The sequence below is a fragment of the Poromitra crassiceps genome (genome assembly GCF_964638095.1).
Source record: "Poromitra crassiceps genome assembly, chromosome: 1".
NCBI lineage: Eukaryota > Metazoa > Chordata > Actinopteri > Beryciformes > Melamphaidae > Poromitra > Poromitra crassiceps.
This window is the reverse complement of record NC_139623.1, coordinates 68569572-68589041: the sequence shown is the minus strand read 5'-3', so window position 1 is coordinate 68589041 and position 19470 is coordinate 68569572. Positions and strand designations below refer to the sequence as shown.

Here is a 19470-nt window from a genome sequence, read left to right as displayed (position 1 = left end):
TTTAAGAGTTGTGTTGCAGACAGGGAAAGTCAGGAATTTTGATAAATTCTTTAGGGAAATCAGGGAATATCAGGTATTTTTCCAAATGTGTAACTTTACAGGAACTAGGTTCGCACACAGCTCAGCTGCTGCATGGCCTCGCCTGCTCTATTGGCATGCGTAGCGCACAATTGCTCAACTTCGCATCACTGATGACATCACTGTCACTGATTATGTAGTCTCGCTGGCCAGCCTCCTCTCCCTTCCGTCCGAGGAGTCTGGCGCTGCAGGTCTCCATAACTGGGATAAACCCTCCCCTGCTCTACTCTGCTCTCCCATTGGAGCGACTGTTTCAGTCGCTGCCGGATGTCCGCTCCCGGCTTATTACAAACTCTGTCATTGGCTCCGACCATGTCAATCAGAGCAAGCTAACGGCAGAAACCTACACGCTAGCTCGTTGCTACACGCTGAAAACGGCAAGTTGGATTGTTTGAAACTGTTTTCCAAGGGCACTGCCGCTAAGCGCCGCCCATCGCAATCCCACTATGGAGACGTGCGGCGCCAGACTCCTCGGACGGAAGGGAGAGGAGGCTGGCCAGCGAGACATCATCAGTGATGTCATAAGATGATTTTGGTCAATGATGATGTCACTGATGACATCACTGATGATGTCATAGACATTGTGATATCATCAGTGGGACAAACATTAAAACAGATATTGCCCACTTGAAACAGAGTCCACTTGCTCCCTTCTATATAAAAGGAGGATATAGCAGATAATATACCATGTTTGATGGTTTTCAGCCATTTCTCTCCACAGTAAGCCCAACTGGAGTGGAAACCACTCTTTTGAAAAACATGAACAAACCTGGAATTAATTAAATTTGTTAAAGTAATCCATAATTAGGTATAACAGTAATCTTTGCACATATTATATCTGACACCATGATGTGTGTGTGTGTGTGTGTGTGTGTGTGTGTGTGTGTGTGTGTGTGCGTGCGTGCGCGTGCTTGCGTGTGTGTGTGTGTGTAAGGTGGGAGATGGCAACCCTCTGCGGCGGTGGCGAGTGTCTGTGGAGATGTCGGTGCCTCCTGGCGAGGTGCTGCAGCGGCTGCTGAAAGAGCGCCCCCTGTGGCAGAGCGAGCTGCAGCAGGAGAAGGTTCTGGAGACGCTGGATAAACAGACAGACGTGTACCAGTTCTCCTGCCGCAGCATGGCACCTCAACCCAGCACGGACTACGTGGTACTGAGGTCAGTGTGACGTTCATGGAGTCATGTGACCACAAGGAGCCGAGTGCACCAGCTGGGCGTACGCCTAGGTGTAACGTTACGTCCGACTTAGAACTCAAAGTTACGACTAAATCAATTTTATGACTAGTGCACCATGTAGTCTTAAGCCCTGTATGCGTTGTGCCTGGGTGTAAATTTTACGTCTGTATGGAGCAGGCGTAAAAGTTACACCCACGTACTCACTGACAGCTGTCTCATCTTGATCTGCGCTGTCGGGACTGACAGCTCTGTGCTGTCAGTGCCGTTCCTTCCTGTGATGCGGGGGAATGTTCTCCAAAAATATAGATCGATATGTGCTGTGAATGGACGTTTTGGGTGCAGGACCTCCGCTCGTCGGCGGGTTTTTAAAAGCTGATACGTCGGAAAATCTTTCCATTTCTTCCTGACTTCGTCAACTGCCCGCAGTGCGCAGTCCGCCATCGCATTCAGTACTGATTGCACTTGTGATTCCATGCATCTTGTTTCTGTTTGTTTGTGTTGGCGCTGTTAAATTTAGCTGTGAGAACGTTGCTATGCTTTGAATACAACTCTATAAGTTTGAGCAGAGTTGGAGCTGTCTGTCGAGCTCATCTGAGAGAAGTGTGTTGCTTGGCAACAAGCACGTATTCACGCAGCTACGACCATGGTAAGTCAGGCTTGGTGCACTCTGTGTAAATTCAAATCACAACATCGGGCCCAGCTGGTGCATTCGGCTCCAGGAGTCCTTGAGGGAGTTCCAGCAAATTGATACATTTTCTAACTTTCTAACATTATTTCATTTACAAGAAGTCATCAATGGCCCAAATGTGTACTAAATTAGTGAACTACTACTGAACTCTAGTGAACAGTAAACCACGATTAAAGTATTGTGAAGTATTGTGAATCATGTTTTGCCAAATCCTGCACTTAGCCTGATTCAAAGACAATAACAACAAATATATTTAAAATATAAAAATGCTTGTCAAGAGTTGCAACATTCTTTTGAAGCCAAAATACTGTCTGAAACAACCAATATTCACCTCATACAACCTCCCGAATCTGTTTCCTAACATAAGAACATTTTCAAATACTGTCATACAAAAGATCACTCCAGACTCAGAGTCCACTCCAGCTTCAACAATCATAGAAATTTCGCTCACTTCGCGCTTTCATTTCTAGATTGCGCGCTCATTTCTAGAGTGCCCTCGCACGCTTTCATCTCACCTGCTCGAGCACATGCGCAGCCATAGGTGATTCTACAGCAGTGGTTCTCAACTGGTGTAGCCTCAGGACCCACTATTTTCCTTGTCATGAAGTCGCGACCCAAATTTCAGATTTTTTTTTAAACCACTCAAATTTATTGCACAAAAAATAGCACATTAATTTAATGCACAATGCCTTCATGCACTGTTATAAACCTCAAATGAACAAAAAAGTGCAACAGAAGTGCAACTAGGGCTAAAAACCAATTTAAATAAGGCAGACTTGAATTACATGCCTATATGTTTTTAAATTTAAACAAGTCAAACTGGTCATGCTCAGAAAGTCTTATTTGAACTGTATGAAATATGAAATAAAAGGCAGACTTGAATTACATGCCTATATGTTTTTAAACAAGTTAATAATAATAATAATAATAATAATAATAATAATAATAATAATAATAAGTTAACCTGGTCATGCTAATCCAGTTTCAATAGTCTGAATTTAACTAATATGAAATAAAAAGGCAGACTTTTCTTGAATCACAGGCAGGCTATATGCTTTTTAGTTAAACTGGTCATAACTTTTTATTAAACTGGGGCCATGCTAATCCAGTTTCAATCATCTGAATTGAACTAAAATTAAATATGAAATGAAAAGGCAGACTTCTCTTGAATTACAGGCAGAGCATATGCTTCAGCTTGTTAAACAAGTAAAACTGGTCAGGCTAATCCAGTTTCAATAATCTGAATTTAACTCAAATGAAATATGAAAAAAAAAAAAAAATTGGCCAATGTCCGCGACCCAATCAAAACGGCCCTGCGACCCACCTTTGGGTCGCCACCCACCAGTTGAGAAACGCTGTTCTAGACCTTCCCAACAGGGGTTGCACCACCCAGAAGTCAATATTACCCCAGTAGGGGGGTATAAAGAAATGTTGTACATTTTAAAATAAAATGCATTAATCTGGGGCAGTCTGAGAGCAAAATGAAGAGGCTAGTAGATATGAATAACTACACACATCACATTAATATCGTTGTTTTGATGAATGCTAGGACTGTATAAAGTTCTTAAAGTTTGTGACCACCAGGGGGCATCAGTAAAGATGTACACTCAAGATGTTGAATGTTCAGGCCCGGGTTTACTTGGTAGGTATGTGTGTGGTTCTGAAACCAAATGAAAATAGCAGTTACAATCTGTATTATACTTGTTGTTACAGCAAATGCCCTAAATGTATACAGTAAACCAAATATACATTACTCATTCAACTCAACATCAATCTACAAATAAACATCAATGTGTAAATAATAAGTAAACAGCTGAGAATATTTCCAGCACATATAAATTATATAATCCCTCTCCCCAATAAGCCCAACAAACACATTTTCTAGCACAGTCAATCACATACAGCTAAAACAACTGGCACTCGCACAATACAAAGAAACATCAATAAATGGAGTTATTGAGATAACTGAGGTTCAGGAACATGAGACCACACCATTGTCACTCATCACCACGTAAACGTAATCACCTGTACCTCCTCCAATCCATTCACCTGGGCTCAATCAACCCAATCTACTGTAGCCTATATATAACGCCACAATCCCACCAAACCCTGTTTGCATCAGACGTAACAACCTGATCGCTAAGCAAAAAACAAAAAACATTTCGAAACGAACAACGACAAACAACAAATTAGATCCACAGCCACTGAAAGCAGAATTAGATCAGCAAAAGAAGCTCACCATGGCAGCAGAGCCGGGCGAAGGGGAATTCTATCTCCTAGCGTCCGACGAGGACCTCTTCGGCAGCCCCACCACGGTGACGGAGTCTCCGATGTCCCGCGCATCCCTGCCGCCGGGGCAGATTCCACCGCGAGCCGCCACCCTCTCCGCTTCCACCAGCTCCGCGATGTCTCCCACTCCAACATCACGGGAGTCCCGGGGCCGAAACCGGGTGGTCAGGCGAGCAGCGCCGTACAGACGAGCGCGGGCACGGTCACCCCCGTCCTCTCCACCAACACGCCGGGGTCCGAGGATGAGAGGCGGCCGCCACGAGAGGCGTCGTGCCGGCCCACCACCCGACCGCGGTGCGCCAGCTGGCCCTTCTTCCCAAGCTGGCCACCGCTCAGGAGGCACGACCGCCAGCCTACCATCACGGCTCGGCCGCCGATCAGCGACCTCCCCCGCTGGCCCGTCACACCAGCCTCGACAGCGCTCCGCTGGCCCGTCCCCCCAGCCTCAACAACACCACTCCGCTGGCCCGTCCCCCCAGCCTCAACAACACCACTCCGCTGGCCCGTCCCCCCAGCCTCAACAACACCCCTCCGCTGGCCCGTCACACCAGCCTCGACACCACTCCGCTGGCCCGTCCCTCCAGCCTCAACAACACCACTCCGCTGGCCCGTCACACCAGCCTCGACACCGCTCCGCTGGCCCGTCCCCCCAGCCTCGACACCACTCCGCCGGCGCCTCGTCACAGGCCGTTTCTCCCCGCCAACAAACCATCTCCAGCTGGACTGTTGTACGCCTCCAACAGGCACTCCGCGACAGAGGGATCCCATATATCCGATCCGATAACAAGGCAACCCTCTACCGGCGTTTGACTTCCGGATTGGTGCCACCGGCAAACGCTCCGACACCCAACCAAGCCCAATGTTCCTACCTACCCAGTGACGTCACCGCCCACCACACTGCTGCTGCTTCCGTGAGCCAGGTTGTATCAGCACCCATTCCCACTGCAAATCCCTCTGCCAATACAGCTAACGTTGTATTACATTTTCTGTCTTCCCTGAATTCCCAACAGGGTGAAGACCCACTAGCAACCCGGGCACATGCATCCCTTCATCCCCCCCTCCTCTCCCATCCTCTTCCTTCTGCCCATGACACCGGAGCCCTGCGAGCTCCGCCTGCCATCGCGGCTCCTCGACCCCCCCCCCCCCCCCAGCATTCGCCCCCCCCGCCCGGCCACCATGGCCTCCAACATCGACTCGTTTCCTCCTGTTCTTACCCCTTTCGACACCCTCCCCCCCCTCCCCCAACCCTCCCCCTCACCCCCCCAACCCTCCCCCATCACCCCAATGCATATCAGGTTTTATCAGCTCTGCTCTCCACCTTCCCACAGCTAGAGCAATCACTAGTTACCCAAGCACACACGTCCCTTCGTCCCCCCCTCCTCTCCCATCCTCTTCCTTCTGCCCACGGCTCCGGAGCCCCGCTAGCTCCGCCTGCCACTGCGGCGCTATACCAACGGCCCCCGCCCGCAGCGTCCGCTTCCGTTGCCACGGCCACCATGGCCTACGACATCAATCTTCCTCCTGTTCTAACCCCTTTCGACACCCTCCCCCCCCCCCCTCCCCCAACCCTCCTCCTCAGCCCCCCAACCCTCCCCCATCACCCCAATGTATTCAATAACATGTCTGTCCCTCCTTCCCTCCTAGCACCCGTCCATCCGTCCGCTGGGCCCGCCCCAGCCACACCCTACACCCTAGCCACCGCCATTCCGGCCGTTCAGCCCCAGCATGCAACGCCTTCCCCGGTCTCCTCCGCACTCAGGCAGCAAATGCTCTCAGGTGCTTATACCGACCTCGCCACACTCCTCCAACCCTCCACCGCTGACGCCACCCACCCTCGAGAACTGTTCACAGCTTACGGCCTATCACAGCTCAAGCCTCCCAGGCCTTCCCGTTCCAGGGAGCTAAACTCCATCGAATTTGCATATTCATTCTCCCTGTTCCGAGACACCATCTGCACAGTGTACCCCGAGTGCAGGGCCGAACTAGACGCCTACCTCTCCACCATCTTGGAATTGGCCTTGCGTTTCGGGGGAACAGCGTTCTACACATATCACATCCTCTTCGCTTCCCAGGCAGCAGGCCGGCTGCAACAGTTCAACCAGGGAACTTACTGGGGCACACTTGATGCAGAACTGTACTGCAGGGTCTTTGCGGCACGCAGTGCCATTAACTGCATCTCGTGCGGGGCACCCTCCCACCCAGCCACCATCTGCGTCGTCGCCACCACACTACCTCATCCCACAGCCCCTCCCGCTCCCACCCCCTCAGTCTTCTCACGGCTCGGCAACGCCCCTCCTCCCTCCCATCACTCCCAAACCACTCATGCAGGGCCAAGGCCCGACTTCACAGGGTGCAACAGACAAACAGGGGCGGGCCATCTTGTACCAAGTCAGCACCCCGGTCAACATCACAGCACTTACACACGCCTTAAGGAACCATCCCGACCCACAGTTCGTTCACTTCCTCACCCACGGTTTCACTTTTGGTTTTCACCCGGGCATCATGACCTCTCCCACCACATCATTCACCTGCCATAACCGCCAGTCAGCCCTCACCGAGCCAGACACGGTAGATAGGCTCTTGGCCAAGGAGGTGGCTGACAAATTCATGATTGGCCCATTCCCAGCCCCTCCCTTCATCACATACCGCATCAGCCCCATAGGAATCGCAACACGAAAATACTCCGGAAAAAAGCGCCTCATCATCGACCTCTCCTCCCCCCACAACTCATCCACTCCTAGCATTAACAGCCTCATTCCCAGCCCGGACTTCTCCATGAACTATCACACCATTAACCACGCCATCAAACTCATCCGCCTCGCCGGCCGTGGTGCCTGGCTGGCGAAGGCCGACATAACCAGTGCTTTCAAGGTGCTGCCCATCAAGCCAGAATTCTGGAGATTTTTCGGAGTGTTGTGGAAAGGGTCCTATTATTTCGCCGTCCGCCTCACTTTTGGTTGCAAAAGCAGCCCAAAAGTATTCGACACTCTCTCTGAGGCACTGTGCTGGATCTTGATGAACGAACACCACATCTCATACATCGTCCACCTCCTAGACGATTTCCTCACAGTCTCACCACCATCAGCTCCCCCTGCACACGACCTCTCCACCCTCAAGTCCGTCTTCCTCCAGCTCGGGGTTCCGCTGTCCCCGGAGAAGACGGAAGGGCCCTGCACGTCCCTCGAGTTTCTCGGAATCACCCTGAATTCAGTCACCTTCCAGGCCTCCCTTCCGACCGAGAAACTCCACCGCATTTTCCTCTACATTTCCAACCACCTCCTCGCCTGCCGTTGCACTAAGCATCAGCTCCTGTCATTGCTTGGGCACCTCAACTACGCCATCCGCATCATCCCCCAAGGCCGCTCCTTCATCTCCCACCTGCTGTCTCTTGCCACCACCGTTCCATCCCTCCACAACTACATCACCCTAGACGACGGGTGTAGGCTGGAGCTCACCTTGTGGCGGGACTTTCTCGCATCGTGGAACGGCATCTCTTTCTTTTACGAGGACGCAATAACCCAGCCAGACGACATCCAGCTGTTCACGGACGCCGCATCCTCCGCCGGCTTCGGCGGATACTACAAGGGTCGCTGGTTCGCCTCCGGTTGGCCGCCGGAGATGTCCCTCCTCACACCATCCTCTGCACTCCTGGAACTGTACCCCATCATTATCGCAGCTATCTTATGGGGGCACGAATGGTCAACAAAGGTCATACTCATTCACACGGACAACCTCAGCACAGTCAACATCATCAACAAAGGACGCTCACAATCACTGGACATAATGAAATTCATCCGCAGACTCACCCTGGTTTCTGCCCAACACCAGTTCATCATCCGAGCCGCCCACATTCCCGGTCACTGCAATTCCATCGCTGACTCCCTCTCTCGTTTCTCGTTCCAGAAATTCAGATCCTTGGCACCCCACTCAGACCCGCACCCGACACCGATCCCTCCGTTTTCGACCACCATCTTCCCCTGAATCCTCCGTTCCTCCACCTGGTTGCCGCCACGCAACAATTCATCCTGAACAGCCTAGCCCCCAAAACCCTGTCCTCATACTACTCTGGCTGGTGCTCCTTCAAAGCATTCAATAACGCCCATCACCTCCCCTTCCCGTCCGTCAATACCATCTCCGTCACCAGCTCCATCACTTACACAGTTCTCAGGATCAGAACCTTCACCATCCAAGTTTATCTCAGCGGCATAAACTTTTTCATCAAACTACTCACCGGAGCACCTGCAGCCTCCATCTCTCACCCCCACGTCACCATGCTCATCAAAGGCCTCCGAAAGGCCGAGCCTCGACTTCCTCCCAAACGCCTTCCCCTGACAACCGACCTCCTCACCAGGTGTATCCTAACTCTCCGTGCAGGGTACTCGACTCCCGCCATCGACTCCACCCTTGAAGCCATGTTTCTCCTGGCCTTCTTCGGCTTCCTCCACTGGTCAGAGTTCACCACCAACTCCTCCAAGTACAACCCCTTACAGCACGCCAGCCTGTCAGACATCTCCATCCACTCACCCGACACCCTGAGGTACAACCTAAAAAGGAGCAAGACCGACCAAGTCGGCCTCTCTCACCCAGTGTTTCTTTTCCGCCTGAATTCATTCCTCAGTCCCTACGAACCCATCATCAACTACGTCAACGGAAGATTAGCAAAACACTCCTCTCCCCACGATCCTCTGTTCACGACCGAATCGGGCCGAGTGGCCACACGGTTCTGGTTCCACCATCACCTCCGCCACGTCCTGCTCAAATCAGGAATCTCTCCACATCTGTTTTCCGGCCATTCATTCCGCATCGGCGCAGCAACAACGGCATCCAGACAAGGCCTCCCAGACCACACCGTCAGAATCCTGGGCCGCTGGTCTTCCCAAGCCTATCACACGTACATCCACAACAACCTCGAAGACGTCCGAAGAGCCCATGCGCACATGGCCATCTGAAGCACTTTTGGGGGGGCTGATGGAGCCGGGACTCCATCCCTGTGAAGCCGCGCTCCACAGGGAAGAGGCGCTTCACCGGAGACGTTACCCCCACCCTGAGTCTCAACCCCCCCCGGGTTCCTGACTACGTCGAACATCATCAACATCACCCGCACCCCGACCCCATTACGACTTGCACCCAAACACTCAAACTACAATAAATTAATTTTGTTTCGAACTATGGTGTGGTCTGTGTTAGTGAAATGGAGTTATTGAGATAACTGAGGTTCAGGAACATGAGACCACACCATTGTCACTCATCACCACGTAAACGTAATCACCTGTACCTCCTCCAATCCATTCACCTGGGCTCAATCAACCCAATCTACTGTAGCCTATATATAACGCCACAATCCCACCAAACCCTGTTTGCATCAGACGTAACAACCCTCCCGCCCAACCCTATTTTACTCCATTACGGGCAGCACGTGCAGAGTTTGCATGTTCTCCCCGTGCTGCGTGGGTTTTCCCCGGGTACTCCGGTTTCCTCCCACAACAATTCTAAAACATGTTAGCTAGGGCTGCTGTTGGCATCTGCATAACCTTGCATCTCTATCCTCTGCCCACAGGAACCACGGGGGGGGCTGATGGAGCCGGGACTCCATCCCTGTGAAGCCGCGCTCCACACGGAAGAGGCGCTTCACCGGAGACGTTACCCCCACCCTGAGTCTCAACCCCCCCCGGGTTCCTGACTACGTCGAACATCATCAACATCACCCGCACACCGACCCCATTACGACTTGCACCCAAACACTCGACTACAATAAATTAATTTTGTTTCGAACTATGGTGTGGTCTGTGTTAGTGAACTGTCAAATCAAGGCACTACCAGTGAACAGCAAACGGGCACTGCAACCCAGCATCAACAAGGAGCCACATGGCGGACGAATCCAGCGCATGTAGAACACAATACAAACGTAATTCCACACAAACAACAACAAACATTAAACACTCACTTGTTTCTTGGATGCACAGCAACTTAGAACAAAAAACCCCAGCAACTGGATCAACAAAATATCAATTGAATCCACTCTGTAAACATTAGAAAACCTCTCTGACCAGCAGCGCACTTTTTGACTTTCACTTTCAAGTTTTTCCTGCTCTGCTGGCTGCTGGTCAAAACAATCATCTGGCCACTCGGGGTTGCACGTGCAGCGAGTGCACCAACGTACAATCGCGCATGTGCGTAGCTGAGCAATAGTGAGCTTCCCGGCATATAGCGAATTCACGCTTGTTTTATTGCATCGAGTAGGGGAGTCGCAACCTAACTTGGTTGCACCTGACTGGCTGGTACAATGACAACAAAGACATTCAACTCAATTTCACGTTTCAGCGAGGAGTCGGGGGAGGGGCTTAGGTTACAGGCGTCTGAGCGACTGTGCACCACGCCTCCGTGTTATTATAGTGGTGAGATAACATAACAACAGCCCAAAAGTCCGCTCCGGGTTTTACAGCGGTTCAGGAAATCCAACTTGATTCACTGCAGTTTCAACAATATAACAGAAAGTCCGCTCCAGGGATCAACTGTGCATTATTCAACAGCGATTATTTACAAAATCCTCTTTAACGTCGAGCCCTGTCACTGTTTGTGCGTGCGTGTTTCACCTATACAGTATCTGGTTTCACCGGCTTTGAGCCTCAGACTCACCTCATGGTACAAACAGATGGACGGACACACACGTCACTTATAGAAACGGCTGCAACGCTTCAAAAGGTTACCAAACAACAATAGCTCACATTCCATTGCCATTGCCATTGCCGCCCCTACTCTCTGGAACTCCCTGCCCCCCAGCATCCGAAACTCTGACACCCTTTCCTCTTTTAAAAACCAAGTTAAATCCCATCTCTTCAAGCTAGCCTATAACATCTGATCATCCACCTCCCCTATCCCTCCCACCCTGTAGCTCCCTAGATGTATATGTCCTGTCCCGTCTGCCCCGTTCCGTCCTGCCCCGAATACCTACCCCCACCCTGCCCCTGCCCTTTCCTAACCTCCACATGTGTCTGTCCAACACCTGTCCTTAGTTATGTTACACGTTTAGCTGTTAATTGTAAAGCGTCTTTGAGTATTAAGAAAAGCGCTATATAAGACCGATTATTATTATTATTATTATTCCCACATCAAATGTGTCTTGTCCCCGCCCCCTCTCTCTCGCTCTCTCTCTCTCTCTCCCTCTCTCTCTCTCTCTCTCTCTCTCTCCTCAGATCATGGCGTACAGAGCTGTGTAAGGGCTCCTGTGCGTTGGTGTGTGTGTCCGTCGAGCACGATGACAGCCCGCGCATGGGAGCCGTGAGGGGCGTCGTCCTGGAGTCCCAGTACCTCCTGGAGCCCTGCGGCGCCGGGAAGACCAGACTCACACATATCTCCAGAGTGGACCTCAGGTGTGTGTGCATGTGTGTGTGTGTGTGTGTGTGTGTGTGTGTGTGTGTGTGTGCGCGTGCGCGTGCGTGCGTGTGCTTGTGTTTCTGTGTGTGTGTGTGTGTGTGTGTGCGTGTGTGTGTGTGTGTGTGTGCGCGTGCGTGCGTGCGTGCGTGCGTGTGCTGTGTTTCTGTGTGTGCGTGTGTCTGTGTGTGTGTGTGTGTGTGTGTGTTTTCATTTAAACGTGTGATTGAGAGTGAATGAAAGTGTATTTTGACGGTGGAAACAGTCATGCGTGTTGTGTGCTCTTCCTGTTGCAGGGGCCGGTCTATCGAGTGGTACAACAAGGCTTTTGGTCACCTGTGTGTTAATGAAGCCCAGAGGATCCGCTCCTCTTTTCACCCTCCAGATCAGACAAGCACAGAGGCCAAAATGTGAACTGCAGACTGAGATGGAGCTTTATCGTGGGTGACACTGCTGGGGCAGCTGGGCCTGAGAAGCAAACATCTACTGGGGGTTATGGGTAAACAAAGGATTTAGGAAATGCTAGATCCAGGCAATAGACCTCCTCTGACAGACCTCGAGCCAGGAGTCTTTTCACCCTGCTGAGCCAACTGTACCATACTGAACTGTACCAACTGTACCATACTGAACCGGCCTGGAATCATTCACATACAAAAGGGAGGAGCATATTTTTCCCGATGTACCAATATCTCAGAGATAACAGCATGTGAGTCAACATGCATTAGAAGTACACATTACTACCTATTCAACTTACAGTATGGATTATGAGTTTTCATGCCATCGTCCTCATGGCTGAACGGTGGTATTGCACCGCTGTTGGTTTTCATACTTCAAAAATAAGCTAGTTTGGTTTTCTTAGTTGAGCCATAGAGTATGTATTTTTGTAGGATAACCCAGGAGTCAATACACTTCCGCTCTAAAAGTCAATGGCATTTTTGTATAGGGATTTCGGGTTAAATGCCTGAAATAAGGTCTGTGGTTAAGAAAAGGTTATGAAGTGGCGAAGTTCATGTCCAGCAAGATCATCTTCACAAATGAGGACTTTCATGATTTTTTAAGCATTTCCTAAACATTATAAACATTATAAACATTATAAACATTATAAACATTATAAACATTGAGATTAAAAAAAAAACGCTTCAAAAATGATTAAAGTGGTCCTCATTTGTGAAGATGATCTTGCTGAACACAAAGTTCACCTTTTTCATAAACTTTTCTTAACCACCGACCTTATTTCAAGCATTTAACCAAAATCCCCATCCAAGAGTCCCATTGACTTTGAGACAAGGGAACCAGAGGTGCTAACATCCAGCGTCTTCCTGGCTCATTCATGAGGGAACCAGAGGTGCTAACATCCAGCGTCTTCCTGGCTCATTCATGAGGGAACCAGAGGTGCTAACATCCAGCATCTTCCTGGCTCATTCATGAGGGAACCAGAGGTGCTAACATCCAGCGTCTTCCTGGCTCATTCGTGAGGGAACCAGAGGTGCTAACATCCAGCGTCTTCCTGGCTCATTCGTGCAGATGGAGCTTCATGACATTGGCTGTAATCGTATGCATCATGAGAAAGAGGGGGGGGGGGTGTTGTGTACATAAGGAGCATTTAAACCATTTTTCAGAGCCTTCATACAACATACATTTGTTTTGTTTTTCCCTCAACCTTCAATTTTTTTTATCAACACCATTTTTAATGCAATATGAAATGTCAAAACTGACTGGCATCAGTTTCTATTCGGGAAATGTAATGTATGTAATTCTGTGCCTGAATGGAGAGCCATCTGGATTCCAATCATTACTATCGCTCATCTAAACTTTGCATAATGATTAGCGCATGAAAAGCTGTGGCTCTACTGAACAGAAGAATCCAGCACTGGCAGGCATGATCATGAATGAGATGCTGCTTTAAACTGTTTCCTAACTGAAACTGTAGTTTTAGGGTTGGTGTTGGTTAACCTCCCAATCTTCATTTGCTGAGTGATCATCTTCATATCAGTTATTGCTGCCTATGTGTAGCCTACTGATAAGCATAACTATAACATACATGCATAAAATGATGCATGTGGCAAAGCAGTATGCCCATACTGTATTTGTGATCATCATTTTTGAAGAATCCGTCTTAACTCCATCTCTATATCCTTCTATGTAGCCTGTTAGTGGTATATAGTTTGCTTATCTGATTCAAATTGTTCAACAGATGTGTAATTGTCTAGACTGGCGATGAAGCCGCATCTTACTAGAATCCAGTGGGATGCCACACATTGGCCTATGACCTGATTTTGGTCACAGTGGTTGATTTCGGAAACATAAAACAACATAACTGATTTCTGATGATGACATCTTACATCCACATTCCATTCAATAAGTATGATTAGATTTCAGCAGTGACCCAGTGTAATTTCCACAACCACAAACTATTGATTAAAAAAAAGCCAGACCTGCCTCATTAACAAAGCTCTTAATTCATGGCTTGTCTATGTGCTTGTCTGTGAAATGCACTTGTTTATCCATAGAATGATTCACAGATAAAGACACTCCTGGAAAAGAGGGCGTATGCTATATATATATATACATATGCTATAAAAATCCCTGTGAGTAGGTATGATGGAGGCCAGTACAGTATGAGTACACATCACATTAGCAGCACATTGTGAGAAGGATAAAGTACACAAGGGATCTGGAACAGATCAAGTACACGAGGGATCTGGAACAGATCAAGTACACAAGGGATCTGGAACAGATCAAGTACATGAGGGATCTGGAACAGATCAAGTACATGAGGGATCTGGAACAGATCAAGTACATGAGGGATCTGGAACAGATCAAGTACATGAGGGATCTGGAACAGATCAAGTACATGAGGGATCTGGAACAGATCAAGTACATGAGGGATCTGGAACAGATCAAGTACACGAGGGATCTGGAACAGATCAAGTACATGAGGGATCTGGAACAGAGACGGGGGAAATGCTCATTGGGTCCATACATCTGCTTTAACCCCTGCTATGGATACAATGTGTTGAATATCACTGTTGATTTAAACTACTCTGTCACTATTTTCAGTGTTAATCTTATCGAAATGTTATTTTAAAGTTATTATTGTCATATATCACTGTATATGTATCATTGTTGATTTTTTTGCTATCATCTTATACAATGTCTAAGACATGTGACCATTTCACTGCTTCTGGGAAGCTTGTTTGAAATTGTGTGTCTATGTGTGCGTGTGCGCATGTGTGCTTGCATACATGTCTATGCACACGGGTGTGACATGCGTGTGTGTGTGTGTGTGTGTATACATGCACGGATGTGCCAGTGTATCTACAGTTTAGATATACGAACAGCCTGTACTGTAATTTGTGACGCTTTCTGTGCCAGCAGATAAAACATCTTAGCTTATCAGTCTTCCTATCATATTGATATGCTGAAATGTGAACTTTCCACACACCATCATGCTAAAGCAATAGCAAACTAAAGCTTGCTCTGCCATGGCATTACCGTGTTTTTCTTCAGCGTTGCTATGGTGTTGCTATGATACAATGATCTCTACATTGCCACCAAAATCCTGTGTGGGTGCTGTTTGCTGGGGAACAGACAGTGTTTGTGTGTGTGTGTGTGTGTGTGTGTGTGTGTGTGTGTGTGTGTGTGTGTGTGTGTGTGTGTGTGTGTGTGTGTGTGTGTGTGTGTGTGTGTGTGTGTGTGTGTGTGTGTGTGTGTGTGTGTGTGTGTGTGTGTGTGTGTGTGTGTGTGTGTGTGAGAGCCCTGGGGTGTGTGGGTGGGTAGTGGCTCCAAACCTGAGTCGTGGAGACCAGGGTGACTGATGCTTGGTTATTTCTGACAAAATGACTGAGACCAGAACCATCCTTTCTAAACATGAGAATTAAAGAAAATCACACAAGAACTGAACACTGTCTCTTGGTTATTAGAACGCTCTTTAGTTTGACTGTCTCTGATATTACATTGTTTTAAAGCAAACAAATGAAGATATCACATAATGAATATTTTTGAAATGGGAAGCTGCAGCCTTGCCTCAAAATGAAGCCATTGACAATTCATATTTTATTTTGTTAGGGGCACCTATGTCCATTGAGTGGTGCTGTTGCCCCACTTAAAGTGTGAAGGTCATGAATTAATTTGGAAAGTGTGACAGCCCCTTGGCCCTTCAGACCAGTGGTCTGTTGAGTTGCTGGGCTGAGGAGAAGGCTGATTGAGATCTGGTGCACCTGTGTGGGTGTGACTGCTCACCCTACTTAACTGGGATTTGAGCAGTCAGTCTTTCTCCCCTCTCTGCCCTGTTTGGTTGGTTTGTTTGACTTGGTTGGTTTGGTTGGTTTGATTTTGATTTGAACTTTTTTCACACATCCACACACGACAGACATTACTGACTTACTGATAGTACCTTTTGATTTAAATAAATTCAATTCTATTTAACTTGACAACATGTGTGGTCTCCATATTTGTCATAACTTGAGTCAGGTTGTGACAAATGGGGGCTCGTCAAAACAATTTTGGTAGTATTTTGCTACTTTGTTTGGTTGGAGTATCACACATGGCAGTAATATTTGGTTAATTTGGGGAGCATTTTTTTTTGTTCTCTTACTAGTAATTTGTTAATTGGAGAGAATTAATCTAATTCATCTTGGACTCAATCTTTTGAGGTAAGCAGCTAATTGAAAATGTTTGGTGTGGCATTTTGTTTTACTGTTGTTCTCCTCTGTGGCAGCAGGTTCTAATAGAGAGTCTGTTGCATGTTTTTGTTTATTTTTAGGTGACAGATACTGTAATGCGGGTAGAGCTTCCCATGTTCCTTTTCCCCTACATCGGCTCGGGATCACGCTTCAGGGACTCTTGGTGGGTCGCTGTTTTACAGTTGCCTTCCAACCCCTGATTGAAATGTGTATAATTACCCACCGCAAGTATCTGTACGAAGAAGTCGCAGGGGAGGAATTCAGGTTTTTGGCCACTTTTGTTAGTAGAGTTTACCTCAATTTGGTTAATTTAGTTTTCTAGATTTTGGTCGGTGGTTATGGCTACCGTTTTGGATGAGTTCATTCAGTCTCCATCTGAGGTGTTGCTGGAGCAATGCACCAAAGAACAATTGGTTAAGCTGGCTCAGCATTACAAAATAGACGTTGACCCCAGGGGATTGAAGGAAACAATAAAAATTAGCATAAGGGCCAACCTGGAAGAAGCTGGTGTGCTGTTGGGCGGGGGAGGTAAGATTGGTGCAACTTCTCCTATGGCTGGGTTAACATTTGATGAATTACTGCTGTTAAAATTGGAACATGAGAAGGAGTTGGAACAAATTAAATACAAAAAGGAACAAATGAGATTGGATTTGGAATTGCAGAAATTGGGATTGATAAAAGAAGGGAAAATGTCTGCATCTGCTTTAAATGTGGAAACCTCAGGTTCCCGTTTTGATATTGCAAGTAACTTAAGGTTAATGCCAAAGTTTAATGAAAAGGATGTAGAAACATTTTTTTCTATGTTTGAACGTATTGCTGTTTCCAGAAGCTGGCCTAATGAGGAACGAACTTTAATGTTGCAGTGTGTTTTTACAGGTAAAGCACAAGAGGCTTACTCCGCGCTATCTGTGGAGGACTGTAAAGTTTACCACACAGTAAAATCTGCTGTCTTGAAGGCATACGAGTTAGTTCCTGAGGCATACCGCCAACGGTTCAGGGGCTGGCGTAAGACTGGTAAACACACACATGTGGAATTCACACGGGATTTGATCTCACATTTTAACCGTTGGTGCTCCTCGTCGGGAGTAAAGACGTTTGATAAATTATGTGACTTAGTAGTTCTAGAACAGTTCAAACAGTATGTTCCAGATTACATCGCAACATACATTAATGAACACAAAGTCACATGTCCTAATGAGGCTGCAGTGCTGGCCGATGAATATGTGTTAACACACAAACGTATCTTTGGTGAGCGGTATAATACTGAGAAATCCCAGAAAGCTGAAGCTTTATCCCCAAAATTGGAACGTAAGTTTAATGGGAAAAGTGACTCAAAATTTGAACGACAGTCTAATGGGAAAAAAGATGCAGAATTGTGTAATTATTGCCGTCAAAAGGGGCATTGGAAAAAATAATGTCCTTTGTTAAAAGACAAAAGTAAAATCTCCCATGTGAAGTCTGCTGGTTTGGCTGCACCCGTTCATAATCCTATTGTTGGTGATGCAACAGAACTGGTGGCTCCATTTCAAATGCACATAAAGCCAATAGACATTTCTGAAATTGATTTGGGTTATGCTCCATTCATGTCTGATGGATTTGTAAATATCATTGGGAGTGACGAGAAAGTTCCAGTTAGAATTTTGCGGGACTCAGGAGCTTTGCACACCTTTGTGAGAGAGGCAGCCCTACCCTTTTCTCCAAGGTCAGATACTGGTGGCTGTGTTCCAGTAAGAGGGATGGGCATGCAAACTCTGTTTGTGCCTGTGCATAAGATGTTCCTGTCCTGTGATCTTGTACAGGGAGACGTGGAGGTCGGTGTTCGTCCCGAACTGCCAGTCAAAGGAGTTGACATCATTCTGGGAAATGACTTGGCAGGTTCCCGTGTGTGGGCGGATAATGTAAGATCAGACGACTTACAAATAACTAATGTGTTAATGCAAACAAAAAATCCATGTGCTTTACTTGTAGAACCTCCAGAGGTCACTGGACCAGAGCAGGCGGAGTCTACACTCTGTGCTCCAGAACAGCAAGGGGGCACCGAGTCAGAGCAAGCGGTGTCTACTGTTTGTGCCGTGACTCGTGCAATGTCTGCTGCTCTGGTTGATAGTGAGGCAGTTTCAGAAAACTCTGGAGAGGTAAAAAAGTTTGCATTTTCAGTGCCAGGTGAACTTTCGGTTTCTCGTGTAGAGCTAGTGAAAGCACAACGAGAAGACAAGTCTCTGGAAGACTTGTATGACCTGATTTTGTCTCCCTCTCACGGGGGGAAAGTTAAGCAGGGGTATTTCCTGCAGGATGACCTATTGCTTAGGATGTGGGCTCCTCATGGGGAGACATTCAGTGGTGATCCCATAGTACAGATTGTACTGCCTGAAAAATTTCGGAGATCAGTCATTCAAACGGCTCACGATAATGTGGCAGGACATATGGGGGTAAAAAAAAACTACCATCGCGTGCTCCAGCACTTTTTCTGGCCACGTTTAAAACGTGAAGTTTCAGAATATATAAAGACTTGTCATGTTTGTCAGATTACAGGCAAACCCAATCAATCTATAAAGCCTGCACCTTTGTATCCAATCCCTGCAGTGAGTCAGCCATTCGAACATCTGATAATTGACTGTGTGGGCCCTCTTCCTCGGTCCAAGTCAGGCTGTTCTTATTTGTTGACTGTAATGTGTCAGGCAACTAGATATCCGGCTGCATATCCACTGCTTACAATCACTGCTAAATCTGTAGTCAAAGCCATCACTCAGTTCATATCGGTGTTTGGCATTCCCAAAATAATACAAAGTGATCAAGGGTCGAATTTTACATCAAGGCTGTTCGCACAAGTTCTTAAACAACTTCATATAAAGCATAATAAATCCTCTGCATATCATCCACAGAGCCAAGGTGCACTTGAGCGCTTTCATCAGCATTTAAAATCGTTGCTGCGCTCTTACTGCACAGAGTTGAAGGCGGATTGGCAAGAGGGTTTACCGTGGCTCTTGTTGGCAGCTAGAGATGTTGTCCAAGAGAGTACGGGATTTAGTCCCAATGAGCTTGTGTTTGCGCACACTGTCCGTGGTCCATTGTCTGTGGTGCAGGATCAGTGGATGTCAAATGACCCTCCGCAGAACTTGATTGCTTTTGTTAATGGTTTCAGGCAGAGGCTGTATGAGGCTGGGGAAATGGCAAAACAAAACTTACAAG

General features: G+C 47.7%; 1 protein-coding gene across 1 annotated transcript in view; it reads left to right on the top strand.

The window, feature by feature from the left end:
- LOC310782550 (stAR-related lipid transfer protein 13-like) overlaps positions 1-12594 on the top strand; it is a 67758-nt gene extending 55164 nt beyond the window's left edge. Inside the window, exons 12-14 of the mRNA XM_083643225.1 lie at positions 1013-1230; positions 11419-11595; positions 11893-12594. Coding sequence (XP_083499351.1) covers positions 1013-1230; positions 11419-11595; positions 11893-12010 — 513 coding nt within the window. The 3' untranslated portion in view covers positions 12011-12594. The remainder of the gene's footprint in view (positions 1-1012; positions 1231-11418; positions 11596-11892) is intronic.
- Positions 12595-19470: the final 6876 nt, after the last annotated feature.